Source organism: Astatotilapia calliptera, chromosome 11 (genome assembly GCF_964374335.1).
Source record: "Astatotilapia calliptera chromosome 11, fAstCal68.1, whole genome shotgun sequence".
In the NCBI taxonomy this organism is placed as follows: Eukaryota; Metazoa; Chordata; class Actinopteri; order Cichliformes; family Cichlidae; genus Astatotilapia; species Astatotilapia calliptera.
The window spans coordinates 12,826,769-12,844,111 of record NC_137432.1 but is presented as its reverse complement, the minus strand read 5'-3'; the positions used below and the strand labels follow the sequence as shown (position 1 = coordinate 12,844,111).

Here is a 17,343-nt window from a genome sequence, read left to right as displayed (position 1 = left end):
ACCTTCCTTTCATATCAAAAATCCTTGAAAGAGTAGTTGTCAAAACAGCTAACAGATCATCTGTGGAGGAATGGCTTATTAGAAGAGCTTCAGTCAGGTTTCAGAGCTCATCAAGATTAGGCTTAAAACTTTCCTTTTTGCTAAAGCATATAGTTAGGGCTGGACCAGGTGACCCTGAATCCTCCCTTAGTTATGCTGCAATAGACGTAGGCTGCCGGGGGATTCCCATGACGCATTGAGTTTTTCCTTTCCATTCACCTTTCTCACTCACTATGTGTTAATAGACCTCTCTACATTGAATCATATCTGTTATTAACCTCTGTCTCTCTTCTACAGCGCGTCTTTATCCTGTTTTCCTTCTCCCACCCCAACCGGTCGCAGCAGATGGCCCCGCCCCTCCCTGAGCCTGGTTCTGCCGGAGGTTTCTTCCTGTTAAAAGGGAGTTTTTCCTTCCCACTGTCGCCAAAGCGCTTGCTCATAGGGGGTCATATGATTGTTGGGCTTTTCTCTGTATCTACTGTACAATATAAAGTGCCTTGAGGTGACCTTTGTTGTGATTTGGCGCTATATAAATAAAATTGAATTGAATTGAATTAAATGGCCCACCCTGTACATTTACCCCTGAGACCACTTTTAAGATAAGATAAGATAAGATAACCTTTATTAGTCCCACACGTGGGAAATTTGTTTTGTCACAGCAGGAAGTGGACAGTGCAAAAGTTATGAGGCAAAAATTAGAATACAATAAGAATAAATACAGTACACAACTGTACAGAATAGAATAAAATAAAATACTATATACAGTAGAATAAAATAAAATAAATATACAATAAGATAAAAATAGAATACAAATACAAATACTATATACAACTGAGTAAAAATACAACGATGACAGAAAGGATTATTGCACTTAGTATTATTGCATATGTATGGATGTGTGTGTTTGATCAGTTAAAGTCTTTATTATGGAGTCTGACAGCAGTGGGGAGGAAAGACCTGCGAAATCTCTCCGTCCCACACCGTGGGTGCCGCAGTCTCCCACTGAAGGAGCTGCTCAGTGCTGTCACAGTCTGCTGCATGGGGTGGGAGACGTTGTCCAACAGGGATGACAGCTTAGCCGCCGTTCTCCTGTCACTCACCACCTCCACTGGGTCCAGAGGGCATCCTAGAACAGAGCTGGCCCTTCGGATCACCCTGTTCAGTCTATTCCTGTCCCCAGCAGAGATGCTGCCGCCCCAGCAGACCACGCCATAAAAGATAGCAGAAGCCACAACAGAGTCATAGAAGGTCTTCAGGAGTGGGCCCTCCACTCCAAACGACCTGAGTCTCCGCAGCAGGTACAGCCTGCTCTGCCCTTTCCTGTAGAGGGCGTCTGAGTTATGAGTCCAGTCCAGTCTATTGTTCAGATGAACACCAAGGTACCTGTAGCTGTCCACAGCCTCAATGTCCATACCTTGGATGTTCAGTGGTTGCAGTGGAGAATGCTTGTGCCTGCGGAAGTCTACCACCAGTTCCTTGGTTTTACTGGCGTTGATCTGGAGGTAGTTCAGCTGGCACCAGTCCACAAAGTCTTGGGTCAGACCTCTGTACTCCTTGTCGTCCCCATCAGTGATGAGGCCGACTATTGCAGAGTCATCAGAGAACTTCTGCAGGAAGCACTGGGTGGAATTGTGGGAGAAGTCTGCAGTGTAGATGGTGAAGAGGAACGGAGCCAGAACCGTTCCCTGTGGGGCCCCTGTACTGCAGACGACCCTGTCCGACACACAGCCCTGAGTCCTCACATACTGTGGTCGGTCGGTGAGGTAGTCCAGGATCCAGGTAGTGAGGTGATGGTCCACTCCAGAGTTCACCAGCTTGTCCTTTAGAACCGAGGGAAGAATAGTGTTGAAGGCACTGGAGAAATCAAAGAACATGATTCTCACAGTGCTTCCAGCGGTCTCCAGGTGAGCGAGGGAACGATGTAGGAGGTGAATGACGGCATCATCCGCTCCAATGCCAGGCTGGTAGGCAAACTGAAGTGGGTCCAGTGATGAGCTTATTAGGCGCCGAAGCTGAGCCAGGACCAACCGCTCCAGGGTCTTCATCAGGTGGGATGTCAGAGCCACCGGCCTGTAGCTGTTGAGGTCCTTGGGGCGTGAAGTCTTTGGCACTGGTACAACATATACCTTCTTTTTACATTTTCTGAGGGGTTTTTAAACAGGAACTGTTCCTGTTTTCTTACAGCAACCTCGTATGCACTCTTTTTTAGTGTTGCCATGTTAATCTGAGACAGCCTTATTATGCTAAGAATATAAGTTGAATTCCTGTGTTTTTAAAATAGTTCTAAACCTTCTACTCTTTTTAATAATTTCCATGATTATATAAATATGAGATTTTTGATGTGCCCTCAGGCATTTAAACCCTACACAGGACACCTTTTTTGAATAAGGTTCAATGATTTTAAAGAACAGTATCAGACAACTAAAACATTAGGCTGTCTTATTGGTTATATTGTTATATTGTCAACAGTAAGAGAGTACGAGACAGGCAATGGAAAATGTTTTTTAAGATCCTCTTCCTCTAACCACATGTTGAGTTTCTAACTTTTTCCATCTTGTGAAACACATGTCTTGTTTTGTGGATGCTGACAGAAGAGGCAGGTGGAAGGCGTGAGTCTATTTTTACTGTGCAAATGACTGAGGTGTAGATGGATATCAGTAGTCATTGTTACTTCATGGGAGCATGTGTGAGGTGAACTTGAAAAGAAATTCTGGAACAAAACAAAACAGTACTGGATACTATAAATGGTGTGTGTAATGCTCCCTTTTTTAAATAATACTTATTTAACTATTGCTGCTGTCATATCTGGTGTGTGTTAGACATCTTACCACATCGCGGAGCAGTCAAAGTTGACTAAAAGCCACTTGTGTGGGTTGAAGTTGAAAGAGTCTGCAAACTAAAATAAAAACCAAAAAGTTAGCCACAGTGCTAAATCTTGAACAAAGTGATCGGAGACCAAATAATCCTGTAAAAAAAATATTTTTTTTGTACATGCTTTGTACATGCTTATTTAGTCTTACTAGTGCCAAGAAAATCCTATCACCAACATTATTATCTAGACAGAAGGTGTCACAGTGTATCTGAAATGCAAAAGAGGAAGATCCAGCCATCAAGCTCACAGAATACACTGGAAATAACCCTTTCCTGACAGGGTTCATTCAAAGAGAGACAAACCAGTCTTAATCTGCTCTCATCTTTTTGTTGGCTATCTTCTGTAATATCCTTTTCCCTACCTCCACAAATGCAATAAGACAGCGCAGAGAGACAATGTGATATAAACCCCTGTCTGACAGTTGCCATGCTGACTGATTCAAAGTGGGGGGTGGTTGCTTCCTCGTCCCCGTCATTCATATCCTAGCAACCATCACTTCAGCAGGGCTGCTCTCTCATCCAAAAAGGACCGGGCTTCCTCTTCATGCCCTCATCCAGTCATTTTCACTGACCTCATAATGCTTCAAAGTTATGCAGTAGAACTACGGTGCTATAAATGAAATCCAACTATTGTTACATGTGGCTTAAATACATTTTTTTTGTCAGTGACGTTTAAATAATATTAGAAATTCTAAAATGATGTGTTACAGGTACAAACCCAAAATCAGCACTGGCAACAGCCACACTAAAAGAGAGGATGGAACAACAGCTGTTCCTTTTACAGTTAAGTCTGTTTTCTCTGTGTCTCCACCAACGTTGTTTGAACTTGTGTGTCTAATAAACAGTGATATATAAAGGTCTAACGCTGCCTCAGGAAATTACTCTGTCCTTATCTCTGCGTCTCTGCACAGCTTGGGGAGCAACAGCTGCCTCGGCAGCCTCAAAAGGCAGATTGATACTCAGCGGTTTATGCTGATTGTTCGGTCTAACACTCAGCCCTTCACGCTTCCTCCTTGACATTAACGTTATGCCCTTTTCAGACAGTATACGGTTAGTGTTTGCTTTCATAGATGCAACGGCCGATACTACATGTGCAATCTGGCAGGATAGGTTTAGCACCGCCTAAATTTCTGACCACAATTAAACCACATTAATCACACGGAACCACATTAGTCACTGTACCGGCAATGATTAGAGTTAAAATTGTGCTGTGCCACTTTTGTGTTGGAGGTTCTTGTAGCAATCGTGATTGTAGAACCTTCATGAAGGACTAAAACATTGCGGCTAAGATTAGTCAGGGTCTTAGTGCACTACATGAACATGACAACTTGTACGTTTTACTCACCTCAACACCGTTCAACAAAGGTCTAAATTCTGGACAGATGAATGCACTCCCAGCATACGCCGCATCAATGTGCATCCACATATTTTCCTCATTACCTGAACAAGAAAAGGAGACATTATAAATGTTTGTAAGACAGTTTGTCAGTATAGATAACTACTATCAAATATTCTGGACCATCATAAAAATGAACTGAGATTATTCAGAAAACTGACTTTTTTGTTCTTTCTCAGCAAATTCATGGAGTGCATTTGGCATTTCTCTTCCTGGTCTTATTAAATCAAAGTCACTCTCAATGTGCTTGTTAGGATTTATTTGTGTGCTACAAAACAGAAAAAAACGAGTGTGTGCGGCAGCGACTTGTTGACTCACATAAGGGTCCCAGCTCAGTGAGGTGATCAAAAGCACAGGAGGGAGTGGTGCCCAGCGTCGCACAGAACTGAAACATACAAATATTGGACACACCAAAGTGCCGTGTTTCCTGTGTTTCCAATTTGACTGTCACAACTGTAACAGCTGCTGTAAGACATTGCTTTTATATCAATTTCTAAAACATAGATTAAAGATAGGTTATCACTCCTGACACAGCGATGATTCAGAGCTGCTGCCTTTTCTTTAATATTCACTGATAGTGATCTGTAGGTCCAGATGAGCCAGGGATTATTGTCCTTAACCGGATAGACATACATTATATTTAACAGAAACAATGTTATCCTTCAGCAGAAGCCTCAGGGTGCATACAGCTGCATCACAGGCTAATTGTATCATTGTGGCTAACAGCTGACAGACGTGTTGCTCAACTGCTTGTAAGCTTTAGTAGCGAAAGCAAAGCAATGACAAATGAGAATTTAATTCCAAACTGTTAAAATCTATATTTTTTGGTTGCCGTATGTGTCTTTCTGTGTGATAGTTAAGTAAATGCATGGGGAGTTTTGTCTTTTCCTACATAGAAAGGGATGAGTCCAGCTGCTTTGTCCTCCTCCACCATCTTCTTAAGCATTTCCCTTCTGACAGCATAACGGTTATCTGTGGGCACCTTCCTCATCATGACTGCTCCAATCAGAGCAGCACGCTCCACTGAAGAATGGGCCTTAGGACAAAAGAGATCCAGCTCAAGTGAGAACAACAATTCAATCAAGTTCTTGGAACACCTGCTCCTTTAAGTAGCTGCATAAAGCTGCCATGCAAACAGCTAAGTTCAGCTTTATGGATACTAAATGATTTTATCTGATTATTATGCAGGCAAAAGGTCAGAGAGCACATGTCAAGTCTCACAGCAATCAATTGCAGACAATCAGCTTATTAAAACAAAGTGTTCAAACAACAAAGTACTATGAACTGCACAGTATGAAGTCAAGTATCACTGTAAGTGACTCAAAGTATTTTAGTCAAAAGTAGTTGTGATGTAGTTTTATGCCATTTGATTCATGCTGTAAAATTTAAGTAACACAAACTAAAGATGAAGATTTCTTTCCTGTGCTTAATTTGTTTTTGGCTAACAGTGCACAATACTAAACGGCACAAATCAATCAATTTTGAATTACCTGCAGGAGATTATCACTAAACATAACTATTCACTGTGAAAAAGGCATATGTTGGATGGATTTGTTGCTCCTGAACAGGCAGTAGACAAAAATCGCCGATCTCCCTGTAAAGGTCGGTGTGGCCCTCGGGCGACTCCCTAACACAATCACAAAGTCAGCCTGGTATTAAACCTGATCCGAGCGCGCTACTGCCTGGCTGACCCTCTGTCTTCCTAAATTGCTGTTACTGACGTAACCGCTGCCGTCACATGGACTGCCGTTTAACTGAGTCTACTTAAAGAAAATCTGTGTTTGTAATGCATTTCATTTATCTTTATGTCACAGTTGCGTAACTTAAAACTATATACCTGCAGATATATTAAGCTGTTTTGAAATATAGCAAAGCTAATAACTTGCATGTGAACTTTAGATGAATGTAAACACTGTGACTATGGTTCTTCACAGTTGTAATAATAAACAAGTAAATGTTAAAGTGATGGAAAAAAAACTAAAATTTAAGTAAAGTTAGTCATTTTGAGATGAATTGTAGAATTAATGTAGAATTATGGACATGCATCAGGCAAGTAATTGCATCGTTTATATGCAAGTAAAGTTGATAATTTTGATCACATCAGGAGTTTGCATCAAATAACAGAAGAAGAAGAATAGTAGAAAGTATATGTTGCTCTTACTTGGTCAGATGTGTATGCCACCAGCTTGGAAAGGATTTCAGACTCAGACTTTTTGGCATTGATCGTCTGGACCCGTCTGACTGCTTTACAGCGTGCAGCGAGCAAAGATATCAGGGTGGCCTCACTGGCAGTTCCCTGTTGAAGAATTAAGGAGGCTGTGAAGCAAAGCCTTGCTGCTGTGGATGTTATTTGACTGTAAAAAAAAAAAAATCAGATGCTACATGGTTGCCAGTCAACGCCAGTCATCCTTTTGTTTACGATGGACTCTTGGAGCTTAATTATTGGTTTTTAAAGGCAGGGTTTCTGCAGGTGTTCTACAAATTGTCTAGAATGTTGCTGCTGTGTCACATTACTTCTATCCTCTTTGCACTGGTTCCCTTTAAAATTTAAGGTTCAGTTTAAGATTTTGTTGATCCATTTCTTTGCTCTTAATAGTCCGAAGCCTCCCTTTATTATTGAACTACTTCATCTGTAACTGTTAAATCTTAGATCAGCAGATTAGTGCTCATTGACTGTAGCTGAGTTCAGGTTAAAGACAAAAGGAGAAGACAGCGCTTCTGTTTTCTTGCTTTTATTTTTGTGGCTCCCAAGTTGTGGAACTCACTTCCATTGGAGGCAAGATCAGTGAACACTGTTGATAAAAAGAAGCTGGTGTCCTGTGCAGGATTGCCTTTCATTAGTTTTATTAATTTATATTATTTTAATTTTTGTATTGTTTTGTTTTTTAAGGACTTTGTGACTTTTGTTTTTTGAAAAGTGTGCTATAAGTAAACTTTAATTCTTTACTTGTAAAAAATTAGGCATTCAATTATTATTTATATTTCATTTTAGAATAATGAAAGCTATTAATAGAGAATTTAATTTCCATCTTTAAACCCGAGACGATATGTTATGCATGTCTATATACATTTCAATCTGAGATGTCTGTGGTCCCCTATGAAAATTATTTAATGATAAGGATTCTGTTATATCTCTTTTGTTAATTAACTATGTCTGTATGAAACTTTGAGAAACTTTGTTTGATTAAACATGTAAAGTTTTTGTGCTGGTGGATAGTCCCTTTGACTGCATGACTCATGTTTAGACCAGAAAAAAAGAAATTTGGAAATTGTTGTTTGAAAATAATCATCAACCAGCCAGCTGATACAGTGGCAACTGTTGGAGCTGGATATTAATAAAGTGAAGCATGGCTTCTAAGGTTTGTGGAGTCCTTTTCACAAGGAGATCAATGAAATGTTAAAATCACCCAATTAATAGGCACAAATCAGCAGAAAGAAATTACATCAGTGGTTTTTACTCAAACTTTTGTCTCTGACTAACTCCAAGGGATGAGTGTGAGGCTTGAAAACTCGTGCTAGAGAGCTGGGTGGAAGGCTTGGTTGAATGTGATTTTAGGATTTTGGACATGCATATAGATCTGTAACCAGCTATAAGGACATCTGAAATGTGAAGATTTTGTAAATATAATAATAACAATGCAACCTTTCACCAGAAGCATATTGTAAGTATTTTCAGATGTGAAGGCAGGAAGCGCTAACCAATCACGACTCTGAGAGCTTGTGCAATGTAGTCATCATGAAGGAGTTTAAAGCTTTCTGCCTAGTCAGGTGGTAAAACTGGGTTTATGACTCTGTGTGTAGAAAGTTGCCTTTTTATTTTAAAAGGCTTTCAGATAAAGGGTCCCTACTCCTCTGTAAATGAACAAACCATGTAACAAACTGTTTTATGAGGCGATGTGAAAATCGCATTAGACTTTGGGACCATATCTGGATGCACTGAGTATCCTGGTTTGTAAATATATCAAGAACTTTGAAATTCTTTGAAAAGCATGAGGACACAATGGGTTTTTCCAGCTTTCACACACCCAGCTGTACTAATAGGAAAATGTAGCCTTTTATTTTTCATGTATATTTGATTCTACCTTTTATCAGCTGAAAAGAAGAACAGAAGCCAAGATGTAGTACTGCTAAAGATGAACTGTGTAGTTTCAAGAATTTAACATGTTTTTGAAATAAATGTATAATGGTCACACACACAAACATACACACACTTTTTTAAATTGAAGCCATTAGTCAATTAGCACATGTAATCTTTTTAAGTAGTATTTTTCTCTGTCATCACGATTCATACGGGGTAAAAAGGGAACTCTAAGGTCACCAGAGGTTTTTTTTTAACCATCCCACTTCCCCTTTGTGTTGGTATAAGGTTTATAATAATAGGTCTGCAACGTGCGGTCACAACACTCAATTAGCCTTGCTGCAGCGAGAAGAGCCCCATTCGTTGCCATAGTGAGCCGTGCTAAAACAGGAGAGAGGCAAGACAGAAACAAAAACACGATGAGCCAGATGAGCACGCACACAAAAAACACGCCCTCACACTCAGGTGGTCACAATAGAGGAGGCATGAAATGATCTGTCATCAGAGTGTGCTCTCATGCTCCACCATTCAACATCCCATTAACACACACACACATATATATAGAGTGTATCCTCAGCTATTGCTTTCTGTATTTCTGTCAATGGAACACCAAACTAATGCTTAGCCTTTTTCCACACGAAACAATCCCAGCACCATCATTGTCATCTCTGCCTGCCTGTGGATGACACATTAAAAGGCAATTTCCTGCCAATTTTCTGCTGGATTGAACCAGACAGAGGCAGAGACAACAAATCAATAGCATAAAAGCTGGTGATGAATATGAGCACAGGGGCAACCAGGTTATTTGTATACACATAAAGACTCTCAAAGTCAATCTGCACCGAAACTTTTAAACAATAACATGTATAAAAGTGTCAGTTAGAGCCACTGATCTTCAAACTAGTGTTAAAATATGCAGAAGCTGGTTGGACTCCTTGATAGTGGTAGCCAACCAAGTGTTTGACCAAAGCACACATGCAATGAACACATACAAATGACCGTTACCTGAATGACACCACCTCCACGGCCATGTGTCCCAGCTATAAAACACTCAGGCAGCTGAAGCATCTTCCCAAGCCAATCTAACATCACTGTCTCTAGCTCGGTGCAGGCTGGGCTGGCAGCCTGAAACCACACGGCCAAAATGCAAATGAAAATGTCAAACACTTCAGATATGGATTAATTTCGAAATGCTGAGTCAGATACAGGAATACAGAAAGGTTTCAGTTACCCAGGAAAATCCAATGCAGCCAATAGCTCCACAGAGCATGTCGGCCACCATGGCAGGGTAAGAGGATGCTGCTGGAAAGTAAGCAAAGAAGTACGGGCTGTGCCAGTGGGTGACCTGGAAAAACACAAAACATAGTACAAGTGGTTATCTAAATTCATCTTATTCCTTATTTTGAACAGCTAATTGACCATCCTATATGGCCCAACAGAGTCCTAATATCCTGCAAACAACCCTTTTAAAAGCTGAAGCTTTAACCAGCAACCAGTTTCTACCAGATCATCTACTAAATTTAAACTGCTACACCAGAGTTGCCTGAACCTCAGAGATATCTAAATCACAAATGAATACATTTATACCCCCAAAATATATATAATATATACCCCTGGCATTATGACCCTCTCGACGTCTTTTATAATGTCCTCATAGCTTTCTGGCTCCAGTGGTGCCTCATTGGGGATTAAAGAGCGAAGATATCCTGGTTCCAGATCTGGGTAGACGGGTCGCTTCTCTATGTTTTCTAGGTAGTCGGCCACATAGTCTACCATCTCTTTGCCTCTGCGTCGAAATTCTGCTGCATCCATGGTACAACTGTAAGACACCACAGACACTCATTACCTTTCAGTTTTTGTTGTTGCTTTGACTGCTTATAAATGATTTTGGTGTGTTTTAAGATTAAGATACTACAGAGTGGTACCAAATATTTAAAAGAGCAGCTATATTAGCACACAGAAGTTTGACCTTTGATCTTGCTGTAAGATGATGCTAAGTTATGTCCGGAGTTTTTGATCATGAGGCGTTTAAAATACATAAAAGCAGTTAAAAGTTACATTTAGTCACTCATTAATAAATACATATACACTCACATTCACTCAATCATATACACTTCATCACCTGTACTGGCTTAGATCCTCTTTTGATTTCATAACTGCATTAATTCTTTGCTGCACAGATTCAACAAGTTGCTGGAAACATTCCTCAAACATTTTGTTGCAGCAGATTTGTCAGCTGCACATTTAAGATGTGAATCTCTCTTTCCACCACGTTGTCGTCTTTGATTGAGAACTCGTTGTGTTCAAGAAACCAGTTTGAGATGACTGGAGCTTTAGGGCGTAGTACGTTATCCTGACAGTAGTGGTATCTGACGCGGTCTTCTGCAGCTGTAGCCGATCTGTTTCAAGGCTGTGTATTCAGAGATGCTTTTCTGCAAACGCTGGTTAAAATAAGTAGTTATTTGAGTCATTGTCATTATTTTGAGCATTTTTACACATGCCACATATCCTGATTCTTTAATATTGAGGATAAGAACAAACCAACACTGGCCCAGATGAGTTCAGTCAAACGATGATTTTATTAAACACACGCGTGGGAAGATGTATACTGTAACAACATCAGCATAGATCTCCGCTAAAAAGCACACTTCAAAATGGTTTTAATATGTCAGGGTTCAGCCCTTTCTTGCGTCAGCGAAGAATATAACATGCATCAGTTACAGTTAATGATTGATTAACAGTTAATGACAGTTAGACAAGTTCCCATTATCAGCAACATTTTTACCATACATGGCTGTTTGTTTCAACCGTCTCCCCCTCCAGATGGTTCCTGATGACTTGTTCATTTCACGTTTATTTTAACACCTCTTGCATCAACTGTTACTATGCAGGCACAAATGCAGTTACCAGCAAAATGTATCTCTCACCTCTGACCTAGAACTTCATCTACAGTTAGTTGTGTCTGTAAGCGTGCTTGCCTTGGCCTTCTTGCACTCTGGTCACCTTACACAATAGATCACCTGGACATTCACGCCAGACAAAGCTTATGACCCTCAAAAGGACTGAGCACCACATTTGCGAAGTGTGTATAAAAATAGCTACAACTACAAGTTTTAATAAGGTGGCACTAAAGCAAGCCATGTTAGCACTTTTAATTCCGCACACAAAACTTGATTAATCCTGGAGTCACGTAGCCACAGTCGTTCGGGTTTTTCTAATTGCTTTCTTCTTTTATTTTAGTCAGTTTATTGAGTTTTTCATAGCGAATAGTTCTTCCATTGAATAATTGTTACAGAGGTTTAGAGGCAAACAACATCCTGGCATCTGGATTTTTAACATGGGTCAGACATGGATCCCAGGTCCTTTCAAATAGCCTAATACAGCCTTACTGGCCAGGATCAACTTAATTTCTTCCAATGTGAGAGAATAAAGGACCTCCCCAATTTAGCATGTATACAGTAAATAGGTGAGGCTGGAGATTTCCTGTTTAATAGCATTAGTTATCTGGCCAGCAGAACTGTGAAAGCTTTTAAATTTAACAGGAGTGAAAGTAGCCTCAGTGAATAGGGCAGTCATGGCATTAGGAGTAACGTCGCTTCCAGTTAACGTGGAAGACATTTAAAAGATTTCAGACAAGAAATCATGGCCTTTTCGCATAGAGGAAACACAGTATCAAATATTTTGCGTGCTGAGCTTTAGCATAGGGAGCTTGATGTAGGATCTGACATGGGACAAGATTGTGTCTGTTCATTCTGACAGTAAAATGAGAAATTCCTTTTGTATTTATCCTGGCAGCCATGGAAAGATTTAGGAGTAAGTATTTCTATTTCTATTTATTTATTTATATAGCACTTTTAATAACAACAGTGGTGTTGACCAAAGTGCTGTACAAACATACAAATTACACAATAAAATAACACACAATAAAATAGCAATATCAATTAACATCAATGCCAAATAGCTAATAACAAGTGAATAAGTAAATAACGCTCATGCAGTCTTAAAAGCCAGTGAGCAGAAATGTGTTTTAAGATAGGATTTAAAAAGGTTAAGGGTAGGAGCCTGTCTAATGTGGAGAGGCAAATCATTCCACAATTTAGACTGCACGACCGCAAATGCACGATCACCTCTAAGAACCAGGCTCGACCTTGGTGTGGCCAAGAGCAAAAGATCACCCAATCTAAGAGCTCTAGGGGGAATACAAGTCTGACTGATACCCTGGGGCCTGTCCATTCAGTGCTTTATAAGTCACCAATAAGATTTTATAATTGATTCAAAAATGTACAGGGAGCCAGTAAAGCGAGGCAAGCACCGGGGAGATGTGCTCATGTCTCTTCGTTCGTGTCAAAAGATGAGCAGCAGCATTCTGGACCAGCTGGAGCCTTGCAAGACAAGTCTGACTAATGCCTAAATATAAAGAATTACAATAGTCCAGTTGGGATAGCATGAAAGCATGAATTGCCCATTCTAGGTTTTTAAAAGACAAAAAATATCTCAAAGTGGATAAAAGCCTCAGTTTAAAGAAAGACCGCTGTACAACTAAACTAATCTGTTTCTCAGAGGTGAACTTATTGTCAAATATAATCCTCAAATTTTTAGCATGCAATTTAATAAAAGGTTCTAAACTGCGAAAATTAAAATGTGAGGTTCTAGAATTGCAACTTGGTCCAAAAACGATCACTTCGGTTTTATTTTTGTTGAAATTGAGGAAATTAGAGGCCATCCAGACCTTAACTTCGCCAAGACACTGAAATAACGTTTCTTGGGAGGCAGAACTGTTTCTCTTTAGCTGAAGATAGATCTGAGTGTCGTCAGCATATGAATGAAAACTGATATTATATTTCCTGAAAATAAGACCCAGATGCAACATATAGATAGAGAAAAGAATTGGCTCCAGTACAGAACCTTGGGGAACACCACAAGTAAAGGGGGCTGTGGAAGAGGTAAAATCTCCAATCTTCACTGAGAAAGTCCTATTAGAGAGGTATGACCTGAACCACTCTAATGGAGTGCCTTTGATGCCGCAGTGCTTCAACCGAGAGATAAAAATGCTGTGGTCAGCAGTATCAAATGCAGCGGTCAAATCCAAAAGCAGAAGCACAGCTGAATCGCCTGAGTCAGTGGCTCGTAAAAGATCGTTAAGAACTTTTAAAAGTGCAGTTTCAGTGCTAGGAAAAGCTTTAAAACCAGACTGAAACTCTCGAGAACATTGTGACCATATAGAAAAGATTGCAGCTGAACAAATACAATCTTTTCTAAAAAAAAATTGACTGAAAGGGGAGCTTTGAAATAGGCCTGAAGTTTGCAAGTACAGAGGATGAGAGATTAGGTTTTTTTAAGCACTGGTTGCACAACAGCATGTTTAAAACAGGCTGGCACAACACCTGATTTAAGACTGCTATTAAAAATCGCCAAAATGTAAAGGGCTGTGAGGACCGAGCATGACAGATCGGACAAAAGTAACCAAAAGGTCATCTCCGTAAAGGGCCATGCAGATGACCCATGGTATTTCTGACTGTGCCAGGATCATAACAGGATCAGACAGTAACGCAAAGGGCTGCCTTGTAGAATGATATAAATGAAAATATTCAGAATTTGAGTCATTTCACTCAAAAGCTGCCTGAGAGGAAATGTATGGTAATATCACACATGAAACAAATTTTTCCCCAATCCCAATCTACTCTGTCAAACGCCTTTTCGGCATCCAGAAGAAGCATCCAGCTTTAATATGAATTGAAACTTCTAGTAGAGCAGTTGGAGAGGAGTTATAAACTATACTAACGACTTGTTTTTTTAATCAGTGAGATACAATCCTGGTTCAGAGTTTGAGGGAGTATGCCTGTATTAAAAGACCTGATAAACATCTCTAGCAGGAATGTGACCGCCTGCTTCCAAAAGGTTCAGCCTGGGCTTTCACAGCTTTGTGAAACCTCGACGCTCCAGTTCAGATTCTGATCCAGAGCAGGGGTGTTGAAACTGTTTCAAATGGCCTATAATCTATCGAACATATCTCTCTTGAATTAATTTTCTCTGTTTTCTTTGTGTTATTGTTGGGTCTCCATCTTACATTATAAAGCATGTAGTGATTTGGTGTATATAAATAAAATGGAATTGAATGACATCAAGTCAATTTGCACCTGAAAAAACATTCCTGTCACAATGTAAAAGCCAAAATCATTTTTTGGAAATTAGACATTTATATATGCTTTATTTATCTACATAAAAGGTATCACTGACACTAAAAATGCCAAGGGCAGCAGAAATGGCACCAATAACATCCCAGTTTTATAAAGATTTTAATGCAGAGTAATAAAGACACTTTTATGCATAACCCTTTCTTAAATCCTGTTGACTACAGTCTATTTCCTAATATACGCAAAGACAGACATTCAAAAAAAAAAACACTCAGAAACATCAGAAATTGGCACAAACCTGGCAGCACTGATAAAACCTGTCTAAAAAGGGATTTTTCCATCACATTTGGGAGCAAGACCCACCTTTATGTCAGAAATGTGCTCCAAGAAGATTATAAACCTGCCAGCAGAATCAGAAATGCTTTTACCATGAACAAAAGGAGAAGCTCTACAGTATGTATAAGAAAAGCAACATCTCTTAATTTACTGGAAATCGATGAAAGATAAGTTTTCTCAACGCAGGTTCTTTTCAGTCTAGTATTATCTCTAAAATGAGTTTCCTGCAAGTATATGACAATCAAGGTGCTGTAAATACTAGAAATGCTAGATGGTGATTTCTTAAGCTGAGCCATAAAGAGACAAAGCTTTCAACATGTGACCAGAACAATAAAAGGAAAAGACAAGAGAGAGGAAAAAAGGACAAAGACAAACAATTCTAAATATACAAGAGCACACTAAGCACAACAGAAGCATCCATACAATTATGTGTGTTACTTCTGCCCACAATAAACCAAAACAACCTGTGAACAACAGAAGAGACAGTGATGTCATTTTAAATTAAAAAAAGAAAAGTAACTTTTTTTTCAAGTAAACAAAAATTTTTTTTAAAAAAATACGAGTAATTCAGCATCAGTATGCTTCAAGTAGAGCACTCCATATTATATCCAAGTCTGTGAACAGAGACAGCAGCAGCACAGCACATAGCTGATGCTACATGCTGGAAATGTAGTTTTAAGTCACAATATTTAGGGGAGTTTTTGTATCTGCCAGAATAACAGCTACAAGTATTCCTTTTTCAATCCTGCTTAGTTTATACAAACAGTCATTGAAAATGTGCATTGCTTGCACAACTTAAACAGCCCAAAAGCTCCGTTTGCATTCACTGTATAGAGTACAGGCATGGTTTCATAACAGAGTGTCAGTTTCATGAATCTGTTCAAATCAAGCCACCATCAAGGCTTCCTTGTTCGTGTTAACATTGAATTATTTCAACGCATTTAATTTCCATTTCACACGTCTCACAGTAACAAGCAAACCTTTTGCAATTAAATGAATAGCAGCACAAGAACACAAGCTTTAAAGACACCGTATTTGAACAGAAATGACTGTCAAACTGCTGATTCAGTGCCACAACAGCATATGAACATTGCCCCCTGAGCTCCACTACTGCTATCATTCAACAAGTGTTTCACCCTGCAAGTCTCTGTCCCTTGTTGAGATGACAAGTGAGTCCCTTATCCTTATCCTTATCCCAAATAGGATTACACATGTTGCATGAATATCTGTGTGTGTCTGTATACTCACATCTACAGGTGAGCTTCAGCTTCAGCAGCGGTGTTTGGATAGTGGATCTCTTCCTTTAGCGTCCACAAAGAGACCGACAGCTAGGCACGTGGTGAGTGTGTTTGTGTGTGTGTGTAAGCAGGACAAGAGACATTTGCTCCTTTTATCTTGCCACTTACCACCCTCATCCCACCAACCCCCACCAGACCAGCCAATGGGAATGGGGCTCACGGCCAACGTAAGAAAGACTGATTCACAAGGAGTTCCTGGAGCTGCTATTACCATGTCTCTACACACACATGTACATTGCACTTGTGCACACAGTGCATACAAACACACAAAAACGGGCACTCAGTCTTTTTACATATATTTTTACCACATCCTCTAAATGTACACAGATATAGACATAAAGACATATTTAGCACTAAAATAATGTGCACATAAAAATAAAATAAACAACTAATAACAAAAATAGTGTTAGTAATTTGTAATTTTATGATAACGCATTGTACTTTTGCACAGTTAGGAGGTACTTTTTTTGTGACAAAGGAAAAGCCTAATGCATCCAATTTGAAACCACCACTAAATAAAGTGGTTGTTTACACAATTTCTTTGAAATCACACTGAAAAATATGTTTTTGTAAACCAGCCTGGTGTTATTATTGTTTTCATTTTTGCTCATTATGAGCTGTCCATGTGTGTTACACATATAATGTGGAAATCAACCTGAAATAATTAGAATTCCCTGTAAGTTTATATGAATTTGAATGAACTAGAGCACTCAAAGTGCTTTATGGTAAAAATGCTATTCTACTATTTCTATCTACTACATACAGTCAAATCTGTCAAAATGCTTTAATGCTATTAGTACTCTTTCTTTATAAAATGCATCCTGACTTAACAAAATGAGGTTCGAAATACTCAGAACCAGCATCCACATCTTGAAATAGAAGCCAAAATGTAAGCTAATGTGCAATAGCACTGAGGTAAGACAGGAGCTCCTACTTACTCTGGCAACATGTAATTCTCTATCAAAGCAGCAAATTATTGTATTCTTCCTGATCACTGTGCTGGTGGGCATGATCACTCATTTCAGCAGATGTTAGTCATCAAAGTTAGATATTTTTGCATGCGTGACATTTTTGATTGATACACCTGGATTGAGGGAATTTACAATCCTCAGGCCAGAAATGTCAGAGTGTGAGTGAGTGAGTGAGTGAGTGAGTGAGTGTGTGTGTGTGTGTGTGTGTGTCTCAACATTT

The 17,343-nt window shown here is 39.5% G+C and overlaps 1 protein-coding gene across 2 annotated transcripts in view; it reads right to left on the bottom strand.

Moving 5' to 3' along the window:
* Positions 1-17,343, bottom strand: part of ddc (dopa decarboxylase) — a 31,769-nt gene that overhangs the window by 12,739 nt on the left and 1,687 nt on the right. The window contains exons 1-9 of one of the 2 annotated variants that reach the window (XM_026185263.2): positions 16,103-16,240; positions 9,996-10,203; positions 9,616-9,729; positions 9,390-9,509; positions 6,468-6,602; positions 5,199-5,342; positions 4,625-4,691; positions 4,256-4,350; positions 2,868-2,935 (exon numbers count right to left, since the gene is read on the bottom strand). In XM_026185263.2, coding sequence (XP_026041048.1) covers positions 2,868-2,935; positions 4,256-4,350; positions 4,625-4,691; positions 5,199-5,342; positions 6,468-6,602; positions 9,390-9,509; positions 9,616-9,729; positions 9,996-10,196 — 944 coding nt within the window. In that variant the 5' untranslated portion in view covers positions 10,197-10,203; positions 16,103-16,240. Of the gene's footprint in view, positions 1-2,867; positions 2,936-4,255; positions 4,351-4,624; positions 4,692-5,198; positions 5,343-6,467; positions 6,603-9,389; positions 9,510-9,615; positions 9,730-9,995; positions 10,204-16,102; positions 16,241-17,343 lie in introns of those variants that run through there. The other variant, XM_026185264.2, reaches the window with a different exon arrangement.